The sequence below is a fragment of the Saccoglossus kowalevskii genome, chromosome 16 (genome assembly GCF_978046115.1).
Source record: "Saccoglossus kowalevskii chromosome 16, keSacKowa6.1, whole genome shotgun sequence".
NCBI classification, from domain to species: domain Eukaryota; kingdom Metazoa; phylum Hemichordata; class Enteropneusta; family Harrimaniidae; genus Saccoglossus; species Saccoglossus kowalevskii.
Window position 1 is genome coordinate 13,535,081 of NC_140656.1, and position 22,423 is coordinate 13,557,503.

The 22,423-nt window shown below is 35.7% G+C and overlaps 2 protein-coding genes across 2 annotated transcripts; one reads left to right on the plus strand and one right to left on the minus strand.

The window, feature by feature from the left end:
- Positions 1-1,141: 1,141 nt before the first annotated feature.
- Positions 1,142-4,332, plus strand: LOC100373688 (stAR-related lipid transfer protein 6-like). The gene is made up of 6 exons (XM_002740973.4): positions 1,142-1,231; positions 2,565-2,614; positions 2,781-2,907; positions 3,133-3,253; positions 3,566-3,659; positions 4,194-4,332. Exons 1-6 carry the CDS (start codon positions 1,142-1,144, stop codon positions 4,330-4,332), a joined length of 621 nt encoding a protein of 206 aa, XP_002741019.3.
- Positions 4,333-15,610: 11,278 nt separating this feature from the next.
- On the minus strand, positions 15,611-21,864 carry LOC100373835 (long-chain fatty acid transport protein 2-like). The gene is made up of 9 exons (XM_002740974.3): positions 21,381-21,864; positions 20,076-20,288; positions 19,674-19,832; positions 18,619-18,743; positions 18,201-18,395; positions 18,014-18,104; positions 17,522-17,720; positions 16,977-17,074; positions 15,611-16,481 (listed from the first exon to the last, which is right to left on the minus strand). The coding sequence occupies exons 1-9, from the start codon at positions 21,862-21,864 to the stop codon at positions 16,174-16,176; spliced, it is 1,872 nt and encodes a 623-aa protein (XP_002741020.2). The 3' UTR covers positions 15,611-16,173.
- Between the last annotated feature and the right edge of the window lie 559 nt (positions 21,865-22,423).

Genomic DNA, 22,423 nt, shown 5'->3' on the forward strand with positions numbered 1-22,423 from the left:
AAAGATTCTGAAAGGATATATTTATGCCAACGCCTCCGGGGCGAAAGAAATATGCGGAAGGGGCATACATTCACATTTATTAGGCAGAGGGAACATACAAGGGATTATCTGATGGAGATAAAATGAAGTTCAACTATTCAATTAGAGAAGTAAAATGAATATTTTGTAATACCCCTCTTAGGAATCAATTCAATTAAAATATCCCATCATTGCTATGAATTGTTCAATTTCAGCAACTGTTTATTTACTGACACATTATTGATTTGATTCACTGTAGCTGGCTGTATTTTTACGACACTGTGTACATCCGATGTACATCGGCCATATAGCGTGTGGTTTTAATGCCTGAATAGAAAAAGTCTAGTAAGTTTTATTAACTTCAAAAGCAGAAAGACTTGGTTACCATGATCTTCACCAACATGTGCAATAGATATTTAGTGTCAACATTTATTAACCAGAGATGTTTAAATGTTACGTAAATCGGAACCAATAAACATATTTTACCGTACTTCGCTCGACAAATTTAAAACTTGTATTTGGTGAGTTTCACGAGGTCGTTTTTTGGCTATATCTGGGTTAAAAATCAATGAACTGTTTACAGTGTGAAAGAGAAATAATGCACGAATCAGCTGATGTTGGAATAAGTGCTATGTTTACATAATGTATGCATATAGTAGGAGCAAACATTGGTACGCCAAATAATGAATACTTCTCATGATAATGTCGACAATCTGTTGCTAGGGAATACTGAATACACGAATACTAATAATTTATATAATTATCATACACGTCTAAACAAAAAAGACTGTTTATCTTTTGATACTAATCTCGTTTTGTGGTAAGTGTGTGCGAAAAAACAAGATTTGGGGCTGAATTTCTGAAGGTTTTCACAAAATCAAATTTTAACCACTACTATGTCTTCTTGTTATTCGTATTACACACGAACACGTGAACTAACATAATGTTCAATAAGACGGGTTAGCGCTAAATAATATGACCGCTCGGAGATACGCTATCAATCACCTGACAAATCGATAAAAATAAGTTCATGTGCAAGTTATATTTACAGATTGCAGAGACACAACCACCTCATTCAGCATCCAGCCTCACACCCACCCAGTAGCGTTAATAGCTAGCAGTCATGACCGACTACAAAGCAATCGCCGATGGCGTTATTGAAAAACTCTTTGATTTTGAAAAGGCTACAGACTGGATTAAATCCAAAGAAACGGTAAGCATAGTACGTCGTTCTGAAGGTATGGTCCATACTGTGCACATAGTCATGTGCAGTGGCAGCATTTTTAATCACCTTTAAAAGCTGTGAATTAAATTAGCAAATGCAGGAATTGTCCATTTGAAAAAAAGAACAATACATTGCTGGAAAAGGTTAATGGACTTACGCGTATGCACACGAACTTTTCTAAACCATGTATCTATAAATGTTGTTAACCAAAACCTCTTACTAGAGAGCGAGGTCCTTTGCTTCTCTGCAATGTAACAACTGTTGTATTTATTTGATAAGACAACACATAACCGATAATTCATACGTTTCTCTAAACATTTATAAATGTCAGGACAGTAATAATTTGATGGTTTACAACTGTTGTCCTACTTACCGGACAATAGACATCGTTATATTTAACTATTTTTATTTTCCGTACTACGTCCGATAAGTTTAAGATTAGTATTTGGTGATTGTGACGGGGTCACTGTTTGGTCATATCTAGGTTCAAATGACGTCCGACATCTAACCCTCAGTCTGAAACGCTAACTAGTTTATTTCTGGGACAAATCTCTTCTATGACGTAAATAGCTGCACGAACGGCTGTTCTCATCTGTAGCCGACTGTCAACAAATATGTGTATGAAAGATTTACTGTAATTTGAACGACACCAAAAAAAAAAATAAAAACGAAAAAAACGCATCGTTGCCGCTTTAGACTATATATGGTATCATCCATTATGCCATTTTTGAAAATCACGCCTATAGCAAAATGACGTATTGCCGTGGTCAATACAGTTGATTAAACAGCGGCCAATACTGCACGGGCACGGTCAGTAAGAATGATTCATTGTCTTGTGACAATAACTCTTAGACATCCGTTGTTTGTCTGACACCACGTGGATATTGACACACCTATAATAGTTGATTAGTGGCAAGGTGAACTGTAGCGTGTATCAAAGTCGATGAATGAATCTGTCCGTGTAAACATTCGCTAATACATACTTCACACCAAGTCAAAGGACAGATGAATAGTGAATACACATTCTTGTGTCACTGTCACTGTATAAACAGACAATGCACTCATATACTGAATGTTTAGAAGAAAGAAATAGTAAAGCCATGAATAGTGTGCACAAAGTGTGCATATAGTAAATTCGATGTTAACACGGACAGTTGCAAGTTAGTGTGTTGCTGAGACAGGCAACTCAATCCGACTACTCGGTTTTTTAAACTTTGTTATATTTTACGTGAGTTGCACCGGGAATATAATGTTAAATGAACAAATTTACATCGCATATATACGAATGTCAGTGCTCAACAGCGTACATTTGTATTTTCAGAAAGAAATAAAGATTTCCTACAAACAATCTCAAGATTTTGACGGTCGAATGTGAGTATTCATTACGGGACGTGAGAAAGCTGTTGATGTTTTGAAAATTAGGGGTACCCATTGCGCACCGACTTAGCAAACAAATGCTGTATACGGGCATCGCATTTCTTTTCATGATATGCTTAACCATCTTCATGTGCTGATTATCAACCAATTCTAAATTCAGGTTCAAGTGTGAATATGTAATAGACGCACCAGTTGAGAAGGTTGTCGACGTCATCATGGACTTAGAAAAACATCTAAAGTGGGATTCTTCAGTTAAAACGATCACAAGTGTGGAGAAAATTGATGAGGTAATTTTTACATCACGTATAAAATGAACAAAAATCTTTTCAAAATTGTATGTTATTTTATAATCTTTTACTTGTGTTTGGAAGAACAGAAATATGTCCCGACGTTTAGAAACGGGATTTAGTTTGGCTTTATGTTAATCATGATGCAATTGTGTTGACTTACGTCGGTTACATTGACGGGTAGAACATGGCATGCTTATTTTGTTGACTGTTTATTTTTTGTAGGAGATGGGAGTCTTCTACACCGTGACGCCCAGTTACCTTGCTGGTCTAATATCGTCACGTGACACGTGCGATTTAATTGGTGTTCGGCATATTCCAGCAAAAGACATATATGTAATCTACGGTATGTTATATAATACTAGATGAGATTTCATCTTTTATTGAAAATGTTTGTCAGAAATTGTACAAATTGTTACAATGTTTGAAGCAATAACTGATCTTCGTATTATATAGACATCGACTGAGGAAAGAAATTGTACAAAATGACGAAAGCATGGTGGATTGCAGATTTGCGAAAATACCACACACTAACAAATGGTATTTATCTATTTCACTAAGTGGCGTGGCACATGCTGGATCGACATGTTAAAACACTTCTTTTATCCATATTCTTTCACATATGACACATAATTGCCTAATGTTCATTTCAATTCAGATGTAAGTGTTGATCACCCAGCATGCCCACCTGTTAAGAAGTATGTCCGTGCTAGAAACTACCCATCTGGTACCTTGCTGTATAAAGTTGACGGGTAGGAGAACCATTTCTATGTAGGGGTGGATGGGCTTTGGGGGTTGGTGGGTGAAAAGTGGGGTGTGTTGCGCACATTTGATGGCGATTCAACATTCAACCTGTTATTTCGTGGTTCAATGAATAGTGTATTAAACATAGCCACTGTGTTCGTAGACTGTTGACAGTCCTCGGGACTAATTTGTTAGTATACTGAAGCAGCGAACGCCGTAGGACAAGGCATCGCAGTTCGATTGGATTGTGTTAACTGATTGTCGTAAATAGTATGAGAGACATGTAATACACAACCCAAGTATGGCCATCAATGCTCTCGTGAAAGTAAAATATTTCGACCTCCTAAGACAGGGCAAATGACCATGCCCTGCGCTCGGGCCAAATTATATTTGGACAGTAATATATCATACGTGCTATTAATGGTTCAAAGTATATTTTTAAGAAATATCAGAGACTATGATCTGATTTGCTTCAAAGTCATGCATAAAAGTGCGCACACAGATAAAACATTAGTTACATTAAGAACTCCTTTATCTTACAGGGACCCTAACAAGACACGGTTAATTGACATGCTCCAATTCGAACTACATCTGTCACCAAAGTCACTGATTGACCGATTGATGCCTTCCTTGATTCCAACGTACGCCAGTGAACTTTCTAAAGGTGTTAAGGAGCTATAGAACTCGAAGTCGTTGATATCCCCAATACGTGTACGTTTAAAGCGCCACACTCGTCACGCTAATTTTGTGTAAACAAGTGATGTATATTACACGCGTTGTATACGTCGCCAAAGACGCAAATTGAACGCGACGCAGCGCGGGGACTGTGGTGCTTTAAAGCGTAATGAGTGTGCAAATTCCTTTCTTCTCAACGTGAAAATGTTTACAATTTTTTTGTTAATGACAGCAAAAAAAGTCATGGGTATATAATCTGAATAGTCACAGAAGTTGTACAGTTACTAAGGAGTGTTTTCAATTGTTGCTTATCATGTGTATTCAAAATTTTCACTGAATGTCAAATGTAAAGATTGAGAAATAAAAAGAGAAAATTCTTGAATAAATGATACTTAAGCCAGTACCCCCATAGAAGACGGGTATATATGCACTAGCCATAGGCGAATACATATCTGAAGCGTATCTCATGGTATGCCCGTCATCATTGTTGGTTATCGGTATTATATTATATCAGCGTTATTTTCACGTAGTTTTTCGAGAAAACAAAATCAAAGTACAACAGCGCGTAGTAAAATATAATGGCCCTGTACTATCATTTTAGACACCTCGAGCGGCAGCGTAAATTTCAACATGTTGTAGTTGAAATTAAGTTCGTTTTCAAACCGGATTTATTTGCGCAGACTTTGCTAGATTTAACTTCACCATAAATTAATTTATTGTTGCAAATTATCAGTTGTCAAACAGTACCGATGTGTAAGCGGCGGGCTACTATGCTGGGGTCGCCCGCTCTTGTTCGGTAAAGTGACTTTTCCCTTCATCAAAGTGTCTATATATCATAATGTCCGTCATTTTATTTCGTTTTCCAGTATAAAACTAAATCGAATTCTCGGAAAACATACTTATTTAGCATCGCATAAAAAAAAACAAGGTATCGACCAATTACTATAATGTATTCATGCACTGGTATATATTTCTTGAACCTGAACCTGTCTGTAGAGTTTAATATTTTGTTCGAATTAATACTTATTGTTTTTATTTCTATCCGACTTGAAGGCCAATGTCACGCCTCTGTCCTGTCACGTCTTTTCTAGCCTCCAAATACCGCGGTGGCAATTTAAAACGAGCAGTTTCTCTACCAGCTTTTTTATTTTACGGATAATATCCAGGTCAAGGTTTGTATTTGGCCATTATACAAAACATGTTTGCTTAATAATGTAATTGAATAGCTATTCCTTACGATATAATGACACTTACGCTTGATTTCATACAAAATAATATTTCTTGTTGATAAGCGTAATTTAGGACATTACAAATGGCCGTTAACGAACAAGATTAAATTCTATATAACCACATTCATGTGTATCGCAAATATTAAAAATAGGCTTGATTATCAAATACGATACCGTTGGTGGCGCACATACATTCTGACATCACAACGCAACATACTGGTAACAATGTGCGTGCGTAAATTTGAATTTACATTTCGAAGTAATTGTAATATTCTAATCACTGTGATTCGTAACGTGTAGTGCCCAGTGTTTAGTGCGGTAGTGTTGAAATAGAGAGGATCAAATACTAACATCAACTGTTATACATACTACAGTTCACCTGATGTCATTTACCAAACAAACAAAAGCAATTCAATAGTTATTTACAGTGAAGAATTCCACAAAATGTTCTTGTACAATACGTACTTTACCGGCCTCTGATTCGTCAAATCTATTGATTATAATTCCCTCATTACAAATTGTCAAAAGACCCTTCTGTATGTCTACACGATTTTGAACATTTCCTTGTTGACCTAAACGTTCTCCATACCCCCCCCCCACCCCGGAGACGTTGGTTGGCACAATTTTGTCTCTTTGATTTTGTGTAACACCCCTTCCTGGATATGAAATGTATAATACCGGCCCTCCTACGCTAATTACATTATGAACAAAGTTCCCTTGCTTACAATATTTTACTTAGAAAAACACAATATTTTGAAATATTTGAATTACCCCCTATCCATAAATATATGCGTTGTGTTCAACGCCTTCAGAACAATGCATGTCCAATTTAAATTCAGTCTGTCGCCTTTTTAAAATCGACCAGTTTTTCGATGGAGACTTCGGCGATTGCCTTGTAGTTAGTTAAGAACGATCTACGTGGATGGCATGAGCCTGTATGCTGAATGAAACTGTGTTGTTTCTGAAGTGTGCAAAACTTACTTGTAAATAAACATATTGTTATCGTATCATCGGCTGAATCTCCGGGGTGGTCATATTACTCGGCGCTAACCTGTCTTGAACATTGTGTTAATCAATATGTTCATTTTTTTATATTTAAATAACGTTTTTATTTCGTTTTCTGAATAATATAAACATACAATACAGAAAATATTACATAGTGATATAAGGGGAGACACGGGAAAGAAAATTAACAAAGAATAAAAATGAATAAATGCAGATACATATTTAATCTGGTATATATAACATATAATTATATTTGTTCAATATCTAGCAAATTATCTAGTGGTTCCCATTTCTGGTAATGGATGAGCTCGTTAATGTTCATGTGTAATACAAATAAAAAAAAGACACGAGAAAGTGATATATTCGACTTTTAGTGAAAGTCTTAAGAAACACAGCCCCATTTCTTGTTTATTTGAAGCCACTTGCCAAACACGAGATAAGTAAAAGTCTTCAATGTTTAGAGAACGGAAGGTAGTTTAGAAGTATTTAATAATTGTACAAATATTTCCAGCGACAGCGACAGATTTTTGACATTCTCATAACGAGTATCAACTATTTGTAACAGCAATATTTCATTATAATTGGGCATTTCGCAGTTATTTGGTTCGAGCGTTATATCTCTTTAACCGCGTTAGGTAGTTCTTTGATGTTTTAACCCAGATATAGTCAAACAATGACCTCGTGACAATCACCAAATACAAGTCTTATACTCATTGGGCGTAGTACGGGGGAAAATACACAGAGTTACAGACGCGAACTGACTACTATTCTGTTAATGGGCTGATAGTGATATATGATGACAACTACAACAAAACAAAGTCCGGCATCAGACATTTACCGAACGTTGACCAAGGGTTTGATATGAAACCACGGATTACGGATTCTGATGGCCGTTTTCTAGAACTGGACGCTTTCGAATTGTCATTTCATTTGTCACACAGTTGCAATGAATTGTCATTATCAAATAGCAGAGCATACGATATATGTTTTTGTATTTATGCAATTTAACCTACCGTCATAGCTGTGCAGAGAAAATAATTTAGGTCACTAGGGGTTCATACTTATAAACCCACACATTCTTATTGGTTTCTAATTGGCATACTAATTCACATTCAACATTGTTCACCTTGAAAGTTAGAGCATATAACAATGCAAACAAATTAAGCAATATGGTTGCCCCCTCACCCATAACTCTAAACCTAACCCTGACCCTCTTGTGCCCATCCACCATTTCAGTTGCATATGATGTACACACGCATTTATTGTTAAAGGGGGGGGGGGAGTCGTTACCTGCGCATGCGTCAGATGACCATAGCATGTCATTGTTTACAAACAAGCGTCTATCCATGAGCCTTTTCGTTTTTAGCATGTATTGTTATCGTTGCTTGGGACTCAATTCCCGCGCTTGCGCAGGTGACGACCCTCCCGCCTTAAGGGATTTATAACCTGCTGAATAGTCGATAGCACGAATAGCAAATTTCTTGTTCTCTTACCTAATTAACTATGCATATATGGTAGTATTCGGACGTTATGTGTCAGATCGTTATCAAAGACACAAAGAGCAGGTTTTGAATACATGATGTAGGTTTCATGGATCAATCAGTATTTTTTATCGATTGATTGCAAATGAGCTACAAACGTGTTATTATGAATAATATATTTGAATTAACTCTAAGGGAAGTTTTTTTAAAACAATTCCGTAATTACTCAAAACAAATACGCACTTGAAAAAGGACATTGCGAGTTAAATAACAATTATTCATCATACAAAATCACTACATGGACAACGTGCTTTACACCATACATATATTGTATGCCTACCGTTTATTTAGATTTAGTCCAGTCTATTGCCTTTTTAAAATGGCAATCGGCGAATGCTCTGTAGTCAGTCGTGAGTGCTAGCTATCATGATTAATACTGCAGGATGGATGCGAGGCTTTATACAGAATGAGATACAGGTGCTGACAATGTGTGAATACAGCTCGTACAATGAACTCATATTCAGTAGCTCAATCGGGGTAACATAGTTCATCGCTCGAGATGTCCAATTACAAGATGATGATGCATGCGTCAAGGACAGAAAGCAAGATGCGCTTTCGTGATTTGTATGGCATAGACGGGGCTACATTCACTTTTCAATTCGCCTTTCTGTATAATATTATACATTTAATAAAGCGTTGCTTTTAAGAATTATCAGGCAGGGACTACAGCAACTCACACGTGCTACTGACTCCCATATTCAACAAGAGTACGCGTGATACCGGCGTGTCTTCATATCTAGACACGATTCACCTCTCAAACACCTACAAAGCGTATCGCTGTGACAAAATTGAAAACGAGGTTAACTCAAATCACGTGATCGTATCATGACATACAGGTTTTTGTTCGATTAACCGCTTTGACGCAATATAATACAAATTATACGTGTGGTTTATATCTATATAAATAAACAAAATACGGCAATGGATAAATTAGTAAATATTTTCAAAATCCACCATATTTTAATATGCTAACGAACAGCTAGATGTTTTTTTTCTTATTAGTTATTACTTACATAAATTACGAAAACACAACAAAGTTCAGTTTGATGAGTTTGGCTATTTGGGACGATGAACTATGATAACCTGGTAGAAGTAGGTTCATTGTACGAAATATATATATATATACGAGGTATACTGAAGGATGGATGTACGAGGTATATATATATAATTCTAAAATTTAAAAATATAGAGGTAGTCACTAAACCATGTACTTTCACACTCAAGCAAGAGAATAGACATGTTGGTGAACTAGCCTTGCACTGTGAGTGTTTTATTGTTTACACTCCAGTTTTTTTCACAAATAAAAAAAATAAAAAAAAAGAACTGCAGACCACACTTCTTTATATTTTTTTAGTGGGCAAGCCATGTTTCCACATACAAAAATACACATAATATTTCTATTTAATTTATTTTATTAAAAAAAAAAATATTTTAGAAGCATAACAATACAACGACTAGATTTGGTGTCACAGTTTGCTCCCAATTCATACTGGAATTAATTAATAAAGCTTGTTCAGAAAACCATTTATTCCCGACATCATATTCAATGGCTAGTTCTCAGGATCTACAACAGTAAATAAATAAACAGAAATCATTTTGATGCGTGGTTTTTAGACGACACTGCCATATCGCACAGATATTCAACACCGCCATATCGAATTTGGATTTGGACCATAGCATTTCAAGCTGCAGGGGGGTATAAACAATGACTCAACAAACAATAAACACATCTTCCACCCACCACATAAATTTTAGCCACAATTGAACAACCAAGAAAGCAACAAATATCAGACTGCATCTTGAAAACAACGAGATACCGCATTACAACCAGTCATTACAAACATGAAATCCTCCACCCCTCCCAGTACACCCTACAGCATTAATGGTTCCTATACTCATTTGCATCTATGTACAACAAGCTTAGCCAATAGATGCACCTGACTCATCAAACTTTTGACCAACCACACATTCTAAATATTGTTGAGTGAGGGCGCTATTTACTAATGAGAGGAATCTTTTAAACTAATTAAACAGATCTAATATTACAATCAGTGTGTATCTAGTTATGCTTTAATTAATGAAGGTATACAATTCACTCACCTGAAAACATACTATGAGATGACTTTTAACTTGTTCCTATAGATTTTGTAGCCTAGCGCAATGAATAGTTGTGCGATATATGATTTCTTAAGTAGTGATTGAGATTTAGTTCTGAAATTAAATTAAATTATTAAAATTAATTCATTAATATTACAAGCAGTGAGTATCTAGTTATGCTTTAATTAATGAAGGTATACAATTCACTCACCTGTAAACATACTATGGCATGACTTATAACTTGTTCCTATAGATTTTGTAGCCTAGGCGCAGTGAATACATGTACGATATACGTCTCAGGTAGTGAATTTGCTTTAGTTCTGAAATTAAATAAAAATATTAAAATTAATTCATTACATCTGTTCTATTTTTTATAGAAGAACCTTCCTAAATAAAAGAAATTCTAAAAATTTTAAAATATAAGAGGTAGTCACTAAACCATGTACTTTCACACTCAAGCAAGAGAATAGACATGTTGGTGAACTAGCCTTGCACTGTGAGTGTTTTATTGTTTACACTCGTTAAAATACCAGTTTTTTTCACAAATAATAATAAAAAAAAAAAAGAACTGCAGACCACACTTCTTTATATTTTTGAGTGGGCAAGCCATGTTTCCACATACAAAAATACACATAATATTTCTATTTAATTTATTTTATTAAAAAAAAAATATTTTAGAAGCATAACAATACAACGACTAGATTTGGTGTCACAGTTTGCTCCCAATTCATACTGGAATTAATTAATAAAGCTTGTTCAGAAAACCATTTATTCCCGACATCATATTCAATGGCTAGTTCTCAGGATCTACAACAGTAAATAAATAAACAGAAATCATTTTGATGCGTGGTTTTTAGACGACACTGCCATATCGCACAGATATTTAACACCGCCATATCGAATTTGGATTTGGACCATACCATTTCAAGCTGCAGGGGGTCTAAACAATGACTCAACAAACAATAAACACATCTTCCACCCACCACACAAATTTTAGCCACAATTGAACAACCAAGAAAGCAACAAATATCAGACTGCATCTTGAAACCAGTCATTACATGAGAGGAATCTTTTAAACGAATTAAACAGATATATATATATATATATATATATATATATATATATATATATATATATATATATATATATATAGGCCTCCACAAATGCGACAGAACTAAGTAAACACGTCTGGTCACTCAAAGAAAAAGATATTGAATATAAAATACGATGGAAAATTCTTGCTCGCGGTAGCCCGTATAATAGCTCCAGCAAACGATGCATTTTATGTTTGAAAGAAAGATTCATCATAATTTTTAGACCCCACCACTCCACACTGAACAAAAGAAATTAATTCATGTCATCATGCCGACACAGATCAAAAGCTCTAATATGTAACAATTAAACTTTCTATATAATTTTAATTAATATGTTAATTTGCGAAGCTTATAATGTATGCTCTATGGTGCAGTGAATTATTAAACATAAAGCTCCTGATGAGTGAGGTACTTGTACCTTACGAAACAGTGCTGTCGAGTTTCAATATTCATGTAGTTGTGTATTCATTCCTCTATCTCCGTATTCACCCGCTCTACATATACTTTGTATTGATCACTTTTGTTTTGGAATAATCGACTTTCGTATCCACACACTATATATATATATCAGTTCTCTTTATTTAGATAATGGCAATTTGTTGGTCAGAGCACCCTCTAGTATTTGTGAGGAATCATGTTTATTTGGAATGCTCTGATTGGATGGAAGTTCGAGCATAGCAAGGTGTGATAGAATTGGCCTGTTATGTTCAGATTCAAATAAGTATGAACAACTAATTTGACAGGGAAGTGATACTTATAATGCAGCAAGCTGTTTTAATTGCTGTTGTGGTCGAATTTTTATATTTTCCTGTCAAATGCATTTATTGGTCCACTGAAAAATCAAAATAATGTTCCCTGTAACTTAGACTCTTGTTGATCAAGGCATTTTTAAAATCATGGGTGTTAACTCCCCTCATGTTATAACGCGTTGTCCCCTATAAAATAATGGTTGCATCTAATATTAAAATAAAGATGGCGGAGTATAGCGTTGATTCATCTCGTTCTACTCTGGATTACTTGGAGCCAATAAAGATCCTAGAAAGTTAGTATTTATATGCCTGTGTGTTTTTTCATTGTCTTTGACTTTCCCAGTATGTTTGTTGCTATTGACAACAATTCAGTCCTTTGCAAGGCTTCAGTCAATGTTTTTTTCTCACTACCTACCCATCTCGTCGTCTGACACTATGTAGCTGGTGTGGTATATTTATCACAGACAGTAGGGCATTTGTCACATTTAGTGCTCCAAAAAATATTCTCTGTCCATGTGTATTTATATAAATAGATGCAGTTTCTTTGGCTTGAATAACATTTACTGGCTTCATACATACAGGTATACTGGTTTACCTGTTTCTAGTTGAAATATAGCCAATCTTATTAACCAAGACAGTTGGACATTTGCCACATGTCACAACACTCGTTTCCAAGTGCCACACTTGAGACAAGTAGTCAAATCTGATATTGGCTGGAGCTTTTGTTTATATGGAAATGGACATGGTGAACGGCAAACTAGATGGTCAGAAAGTTTTAAAAATAATCACAGGTTTACTCCACCCACCCCACTATGAAGTGAAAGGCTGTTTATAAGGCCATTCATGATGGTTTCATGTTTATTATGAAAAATATTTTTAATTATAAACTTCTATGCTCCTGCACTCAATCGTGGGGATCAATCATACTAAACCACAGGTGTCACTATTACTAAGATAAATGTACTTTTTTTTGACCAAAGTTACTGAATGCTTATACTTGTGTTCTAAAAAGTTAGTTTCTGAACGTTTAATATCAGGCAATGCATTGGTTCATCACCTTGGCTACGTGTTAAAATGGGTCTCAATTCACTTTGGTTTGTTACGTAATCGTTCGACCAATCTTGGACTTTAATTGTGCATGCACAACATGGTTTGGGCCCTGTGTATTTTTGGGTGGGTACCATTTATTTTCATCACCTTGGCTACGTGTTAAAATGGGTCTCAATTCACTTTGGTTTGTTACGTAATCGTTCGACCAATCTTGGACTTTAATTGTGCATGCAGCCAAGGTACACCTACAGACATTACTGTGGACATTCAGTTCTTTTTATTTAGATAATGGCAATTTGTTGGTCAGAGCGCCCTCTAGTATTTGTGGCGAATCATGTTTATTTGGAATGCTCTGATTGGATGGAAGTTCGAGCCTAGCAAGGTGTGATAGAATTGGCCTGTTATGTTCAAATTCAAATAAGTATGAACCACTAATTTGACAGGGAAGTGATACTTATAATGCAGCAAGCTGTTTTAATTGCTGTTGTGGTAGAGTTTTTATATTTTCCTGTCAAATGCATTTATTGGTCCACTGAAAAATCAAAATAATGTTCCCTGTAACTTAGACTCTTGTTGATCAAGACATTTTTATAATCATGGGTGTTAACTCCCCTCATGTTATGACCCGTTGTCCCCTATAAAATAACGGTTGCCAATACGGTCAAGTGCGGAATTCCCCAAGGGTCCATCATGGGTCCAATACTTTTTCTTATTTATATTAACGACATCAATAAAGCGACTGACGCCTTTAACTTTCGACTGTTCGCTGACGATACAAACCTGTTTAAATTCCTAAAAAGCCAGACTGTTGACCTCGACATAATAAATGAAGACTTCAACAAAGTTGTGAAATAGTGCAAGGCCAACAAACTTACAATTAATGTGCAAAAAAACAAATTATATGATTTTGAAAACACCCCAACGCCATATTAATCTGGAAGGAAAAATATATATAGATGGTACATGGATAGAGAGTGCTTCAGTTACAACATATTTGGGTGTAACCATCGACCAATCCCAGACATGGAAATCTCATATTGAGAAAATAAGTAAAATAATCAGTTCAAAAGTTGGTATTATTTCACGTATTCGACATTACGTGCCAACATCTACCCTCCTCTTGTTATACAATAGTTTAATTCTCCCGCACCTAACATATTGTATTGAAATTTGGGGACATACTTACCCCACTTTACTTGAACCAATTCTACGTTTACAAAAAAAGCTTGTACGACTTATTACTTTCTCTGATTTATATACGCACTCTGCACCTCTCTTTCAGCAGCTTGACATCCTTGACATTAACAAACTCTGCAAACTTCACACTGGTTTGTTCATCTTTGACCTTAAGAATAATCGCTTTGCCCATGATATCAGTCATTATATTGATCAGCATTCCCATCGTTACACAACAACAGCCATTCCCAGTGGAAACTTGTCAGTCACTCTTCCAACATAACTTCACATATTCAACGGTCAAATATTGGAATTCCCTTACTGTGCAAATAAAAGGTTTACACAATAGAAACCAATTTAAAACAACACTGAAAAAAATGCTTATGTCACAGTGAGCATCCTGTCGTCCAAATGATGCATACCACTTACTGCTATATCTGTTTTAACTTAGATATTTAATTTACTCGTTTTTTTTCTGATTAGGTACTTACTTATTTATGTTACGATACCACTTACTTTTCATACTAGTTATTCATTTTAAGTGATAGGGCCATGAACTCGACTAGTTCTGCTGAACTATTTTCATGGTCCACACCAGAATTATTCAAAATTGTGTACATATTACCTCGTATATTAATTTTCCTCTTCATATATCTCAATCATTGTATACATAATTTTCTGGTGAAATAAATCAATCAAATAAAAAAAAAAAAAATCACAAAAAAAAACAAAAACCAAAAACCCCGTGTTCATGGTGGCAAGGGTCAGTTCGCTTTGAGTGCTTTGCCAAGCCATCGACTTATAAGACCATGGCCAAGCAAAAATAGTGCCTTTGTAGAACGTCGATCTGTCTGTCAGAGTGCGCGACAGTGCAGGTGTACAAACCAGACACAACGATGTGACCATTTCCCACGACATTGGTTGAAAAACAAAATAAATTCTCGGATTCAGACCAACAAAATACCTAGCGAAGATAACATGCTTTTGATTACTCGACTGCAACTTGACTTGTTCTGTCTTCGTATTTTATTCTATCATGGTTGTCGCACACACTTTTTCGACTAATGGTATTACAAATGTTATCGTATTGCACGACCATATCGTGCGTACATGATAGCCTAACTCCCTATAATGCGTTATCATGCAGACCACTTAGACGCGGTTTCTAAATATACGGGTGCTTGTTCGTTTTTTGATGTATTCCTTTTTCAATTCAATGTACGTGTATAAATGGGGAACGCCAGGTTATCTCGAAACCAACAAAAAACATGCTGTGACCCTTGAGGTCGCCCTCTTGCGATACAGGTAATGCGGCAATGATGAACATGCTTAAGTTACCGAGATTATTATTTGTGTTGAAAATTACGATTTTCACATTTATTTTTTAATTGATGAAATGCAATATAAACTTTCATATGATAAAGTCAACATAACATAGAATGTCATGTAAGTTGGATAAAATGTAGATTTTACTTGAAAGCGTTTTCCAGAACCAATTTAAATATAATTATAGAAAGCCACATTATATTAAGTCGTACAATATTATGTGCATTCTTCACTGAATGTGGTGCATTCACCATGTTATGTAGTACATTCTATGAAGGATTTCAAATTGGCCACTCTCCTTTGAATAGTCAATATTTCGTGATATTTTCCCCACAATCATGTGTTGTTATTTAAGTATAGTGACACACTTAATAGAGACACATCAACCACCCATGTGTGAGATAATTTGCCATGTTAAATTTGGGTGTGTTAAACATTTACAATAATATGAAATATTGGGTTGTGTAAAACAATCTATTAGGCTGAGAATGATTATATAGTAATGTATATAATAAACATCTATGACTAAATCTGACTTTGCATACGATGCTAATAACTACAGTGACATGCACCTGCTCGTTTACAACCTCGCCTTGCCGATAACAATTTTACTGTATGCAGCACCATCCAAGGGGGAATAAGTTTTGTTTTCAAAATCGTAAAAATAAAGTTTCTGTTTGATTTTCTCCGGATGGAATCCCTCACGAACCAGGTCAATTTTTCTGTATTTAAACGTAACCGTTTTGTCTATGTTTTTCATGATTCGGAGAAATTTGGGGCAGGCGTACAAAGGCAAGGATGATGTGATGTAGTTGTGAAATTCTTGCATGCTGAATGTACTTTCGTCTTTCACAACTATAGCGGCCATCCCAGCTCGCCCGTCTTGTCCTGGAAAACAATCGATGCATATAGGTGATTAAAAAATAAAGCTTGTTCACAAGTCTTGCGCCCACTATATGTAAGCAATAACATTCAAATAAACAATGTGCTCGCTTCTCACAACAGTTGTTAACAGCCAAACACAAATCAAACCAAAATGTTGTTTGAAATCACCTATATTTGGATGTTTTTATTTCGAATATTCGGAAATGTTTTGTAATGATATTAGAAACAATGCTGGAATTGTCCAACTATGCAATTGGCCAGCTAGTATTGAAACCTACAATTCCTGTTAACCAACATAAAGTAATTATTATATTGCACCTAATATAACCAGATTGTCAGGGGCACGTCTGTTTCCGCATCTAATTAATGACACTTGTCCCTCGGCATAGAAGTATATTTATGTTACTACTTGGATATATTCGCAGACCAAATATGGTCAACAATAAAAACACATAAAAAAAGAAAATACTACAACAACATATGCAACAAAGCACTCACCGGGGACTTTCACACCATACACATTGGCTTCTGCAATGCCAGGAAACATAGATACAATGTCAGATACCTCGGTAGTAGCAACATTCTCACCTTTCCATCTAGAACAGAAAAATATCGTTAAAGGGCGTTGGTCCTCGCGCTGCGCATGTGCGATATTTGAGTTGATTTTCCCACAATCCAATGCGCTTTTCTAATGGGAATCATGAAAGTATGAGGTTTGACCTGGGCGCGACTTGCACTAATTACCGCCGGTGACTCATTCGATACCTTCCAATCATCTAAAATAATACGTAATTAAATCTTTGTAACGTCTCATTGCGAGGTTTTGCATATATACGTTTCTAAAACCCTTTCCAGTTAGTTATTTGTATAAAATTAAATATTCGTCAGCAAGAATACGCACATAATAACAGATGGATTACTGTTTTTTCATATCTTGGTTGTGTTTGTCGTACTCCCCGAGTCACTGAATACTATCCAGATGGCTACGATACATTGAATAATCAGGCCTTCGTACACGCAGATTGAAAATAAACATTGGGTACCTGAAGGTATCACCAAGTCGGTCCACAAAATACAAATAATAGTTCTTGTCCAGCATCATGACGTCACCAGTGTTGAAATAAGCGTCGCCGTCTACGAATGCATTCCTAATAATCTTCTTTTCAGTCAAGTCTTTATTACCAGCATATCCTTCGAATCGTGCGGTCTCAGTGATGAGCTTTATAAGTAGACCAGCAGTACCTTGTTGTAGCACACACATACCGACATTAAACACATGATTACTTGCGATCGAGGGGTGGGAAGTAAATGAATGATTCAAATGGGCGTGCACAGTACAATGTTACTATGGTTATTATTAAATTCAGGAGTCCAGAGTCAAAAGTAAAAACAGAACCTAATTCAATATCAGCAAATTTTGCGCACATAAAACATGGTGGAAATACACGATCTTTTTAGAGATCAAACAAAATCGACCTTCTCAACCTTCAACTATTTACGTCTGATAGATGATCATAAAAAGTGGCAGTTCTCACCTAGTTTTGTGGGCATGCATCTACCCTTGGAATCCCGAACTGGTTCTGCTGTTTCATAATCGAACTTGACCACATGAAACCCAGTGAGGTACTGATAGTATAATGAACAATCAGTGTTAACTGAGAAAAAAAAACCCATTCGGTAAGCATAGCTAACGATTTACTCGCAGAGAGTCTGTAAACATACCTTGATTAGAGGAGAAAGACGACCAACAGCCCCAACTGTATTGTCCGTGTTAGCAGAATAGAAGTTTCCTTCTGTAGCTCCGTAGAACTCGTGTATAAGAGGAATGTTGAATCGCTGCTGAAAACGTTTCCATATGTCTGGCCTGAGTCCGTTTCCTATGGCAACTCTAACAGAATTTCGTTTGTCGTCAGGATGCTGGAAAGAATAAAGGCATATTACCACGTTGACAATTGGAAAAGAAATACTATGCACTAAACAAGTTTGGAATTATATAAATAATGAAAATGAACAATGCGTATGTATTCAGAGGTAACAAAAATTATGCGATCCAAGAGAACAAACTTTGTGTCCATGCACTTATCATTTTTGCTGTTGCATATTCGGTATTAGCGTGTATAACACGAATGAACGCAATCACCTCAGGTAGACTGAGAAGGTACCGACAAATTTCGCCAATGTAGAATATAATAGTGATACCATGGCGACGACAGTCATCCCAGAATTTATGGATTGAAAACTTTCTTGCAAGGACCATGGTGGATGCTGTCGAAAAATAAAAGAATATAACATTGGATGAAAGAAAAGTGAAATGATATGTGAACCAGATGAAGTACAGTCTTAACAACGTGAGTGGTGATTGCAATACACTTATTACAACCACACACCAGTACCGTTGTGTGAATTTGAATTATTTGGCTGAAATGAAAGCCGTATTAAATTGAGACTTAAAACCACCAGCCTTTTGATAAAATAAATAGAAAAAAATTATGCGTTGTAATTTAGACATGCAAAAGTATCAGCGGTAACCGAAGTGCTGGAAAATAAAAATAATAAAAAAATATGCGAATAAAACTGTTATGATGCATCTACTTATCATTCTTGAAGAATAGTAGTAGTAGTAGTATTGTTTATTAAAGTGAAAATAAAAATCTGTCACCCAGCCAAATGGGCTTACAAGTAACTGGAGTCATGTATATGTACTCACATATAGAAGGTGTATGTCAAATAAAGATATTGTATGTATTATTTCTTGTAAAATATAATATCTACTAATGTACTACACAAACAGGTTATCTCGCCTCTTCTGAAATGATCTTGTAATATATTTTGCTACCGCTCTAACATGGTTCACCATAAAGTAACTTATTTTTTTTAGATATCAGTTAACAAATTAAATTGGTTTCTTGAAATACTAAGTACATTAAATAGCTGCTCACGTAATTCTGTGTATAATGGTAATACAGTATAATACTGTAATACTGTATAATACAGTAAGAAGTGTATTTCATCCTCTGTTACATTTAAAGAACATAATTTACAAATGCGTCTGTCTACGGTTTCATGACTATTACGCTATTTAATAATAGGGTACATGACCCGTTATGGGAACAAATCTTTGGTACGCGGGTTAAATTCATACAACTGGAAACTCTGTAATATTTCACAATTCAAGAAGTTTTGAGTCTCACTCACCGGATCGTACCACGGATCCAAAACTCAGCAAGGACGCCGACGAATGATACAGCGGCATGCAAATGTACGTACAGTCGTTTGAATTGACTCCAAGGGTATGAAATGTGAACGTTCCCCTCATTTGACGAAAATATGAAATCCGCGCTGCTTTAGGGTGGCCTACAAATACAAGGAGATTGGTGACGTTTATTGCACTGTACAGTCCCAATACACAACTTCTAGCAATCACCCCTCTATCGACAAAACGCTTCTGTTACGTTAACTGGGCGTAAGGGGCATCGTTCACCACGTCGATATTATTTTGATCTGTGATTGCCCTCAATAAAAAGAAATAAGTTTTTCACACACATCTACGTCATTTTGACGTCACAGAAGCGGTTTTCCGGTAAATTGTCAACTTACCCGTGGTGCCAGAAGTAAAACTGTATATTGATACATCACTGTACAATATAGCACTTCGTACTTCCCTCGGTATGGCCTGATCTGATATGTTTGCCAAGTCATCATCTATATTCCGGAATTTTGTTTTCGCATTGCAACCTGTTGTCCATATTCCAATATTTCGTTGTTCTAGCTCCCCGGCGATATTTTCAACTGTTGAAAGGAGCCTGGGGTCTAATAAGATCGAATAAAAAGTGATAATAAATTAATCTATAGAACATTTGTTGTGTGATACCCACAGAGAATAACTCGCATGCTCTAATATTTGTTCGATTAAACTACGGAAATGTTCGGGCATGACATGATATTGTTGGCGTGTAATTAAAATGCAATACGTATAGATCCTAAAGGTCTTATGTCTTGATACTTTCTGAATGTAGTGTTTAGTGTTGATCAATGACAGCAATAATTTCAAATTTTATATGCCATTTTTATTTAAAAAACAACAAAATGGGAAGACAAGATATGTGACATTTTAGGCAGCAAAAGACATGTTACCGCATAATAATAATAATAATAATAATAATAATGATATAACAAACTAACAAATCGCAATATCAGCATTCCACCCCTACTGATTTACAAATTATAGTCAAGTCATGCATATAGTCTACTAAATGCAAATTTACATCACGTGACTTGACACAATGTGATGTACATACATAACCTTTGCATTATCGACAAAGTTGATTTTCGAGCGAGACGTACTACTTATTGGGTCAAAGTTCAACTGTCATATATATTTACTGTAACCTCGTTAATTCACTTTTATAATGAATGCATTCATGTCCCCCGCTCATTCATATCCAGTGAACAATAACTATATAAAACTAACAGTATGCCACAAAAAAAGTTCAGTAGATCGAGGTTACAGTATTTCTGTTTAAAATGTATATTTGCGTAATAATAGAAAAAAAAGAAAGATACGACTTACAACACACGACATACGTGAGGAGATCCTTCAAGTAGCACGTTCCTTTTCAACACATTGCTAAGTAATTATATACCGTAAACAATGTACTTAGTGAGCCTTAAGCAAATATAAAACCAGATTGAAATATATATATATTCACACTTCGTCTTTTCACCCTACCATTGAATGTACAAGAATTATTTATAGTATACATGCGTTAATATCCAGGTCAATCTACGGTAAGACAACTCTCCCCGTGCCAACTCTGAACTTTGACCCACTTGTAAGCTTACATTACAACATGTTGAATAATACTGCCATAATATGAATAGCCTAGATCTGTTGAAACTTACCATCTGCTAGCATGAGTATTTTAGCATCAGTGACATCAAGACAGTTTATCAACGATTCCGCTCGCAGATTATAATTTATAAAAGCACATTTCATACCAAGCTTGGCGAAACCCAGGTAACTCCAAATATAAGTCGGTTCGTTGTACATTAATATGGCCGCACAGTCACCAACCTTAAATCCTTGTCCTCGGGCGAAATTAGCGAGTTTGTTGGCCATTGTGTTAATGTCACCATATGTATAGATAGTATTTTCGTAAATGATGAAAGTCTTGTATGGGTCTTGTTCAACGGCATCCTCGAACAGGTCCACAAAATAACGATTTTTATCCAGGTTTGCCTTGACAAATTTAGCAAACGCTCGTCCGCTTCGAATAGCGTTGTAATCCCGTTCCAAATATGGATACAGGAATCTCACGAGACCGGCGGCTGCCGCAGCACTGGTTGCGACTTTCAGTCTTTTGTCAATAGCACCAGGAGAAGTCATTTTGGGGGTACTCTATCCAAGCGCCGGAGTACGAGGTTTAGTCATCAAAAATAAATTACACTGACTGTCGGACACCTTACAATAGCTCTGATGACGTTTAAAGGTCAACACTGTACTGGTAAGCCATTCAAGCTGCCCATTGTCTGCACACTAGTGGCAGCCGTAATCATTGTCGATTGAATAGTCTATTCCTGGGGGATCATAATGTCGCGTGAATTCACGCGATACGTGAGACGAGAAAGTTATAAACTAATATAAACATATTTTTTATGGATTGAAACGGTATATACTCGTTTTAATTCACGCGGGCACATTGGTCAGATTGATAGTGGGAATTTTAGAATCCTACTTATTAAATTTCTGAGCACTTATTTCTAATTGTTGTCATACGCAAATTAGGTAATTAACATATAACATGTTTAAATGTAGTTAATATTTTTTTTCAATTTTGATGTTGCCTTGCAACAAAACTAACGTAAAATATTCGATGTTGGTACTACAATCAAGAATAATTTGCGTATCCTTTGAATAATTATAGTATTAGTGATTCTAGTTGTTA

Excerpts from the sequence above, each read along its gene's own strand:
- LOC100373688 (XM_002740973.4), top strand. The coding sequence starts at position 1,142 with ATGACCGACTACAAAGCAATCGCCGATGGCGTTATTGAAAAACTCTTT. Across the intron at positions 1,232-2,564 it reads GGATTAAATCCAAAGAAACG|AAAGAAATAAAGATTTCCTA; the intron begins GTAAGCATAGTA and ends TTGTATTTTCAG. Across the intron at positions 3,660-4,193 it reads TTGCTGTATAAAGTTGACGG|GGACCCTAACAAGACACGGT; the intron begins GTAGGAGAACCA and ends TTTATCTTACAG.
- LOC100373835 (XM_002740974.3), bottom strand. The coding sequence starts at position 21,864 with ATGACTTCTCCTGGTGCTATTGACAAAAGACTGAAAGTCGCAACCAGT. Across the intron at positions 19,833-20,075 it reads TTTTACTTCTGGCACCACGG|GCCACCCTAAAGCAGCGCGG; the intron begins GTAAGTTGACAA and ends TTGTATTTGTAG. Across the intron at positions 17,721-18,013 it reads ATGCATGCCCACAAAACTAG|GTACTGCTGGTCTACTTATA; the intron begins GTGAGAACTGCC and ends TGCTACAACAAG.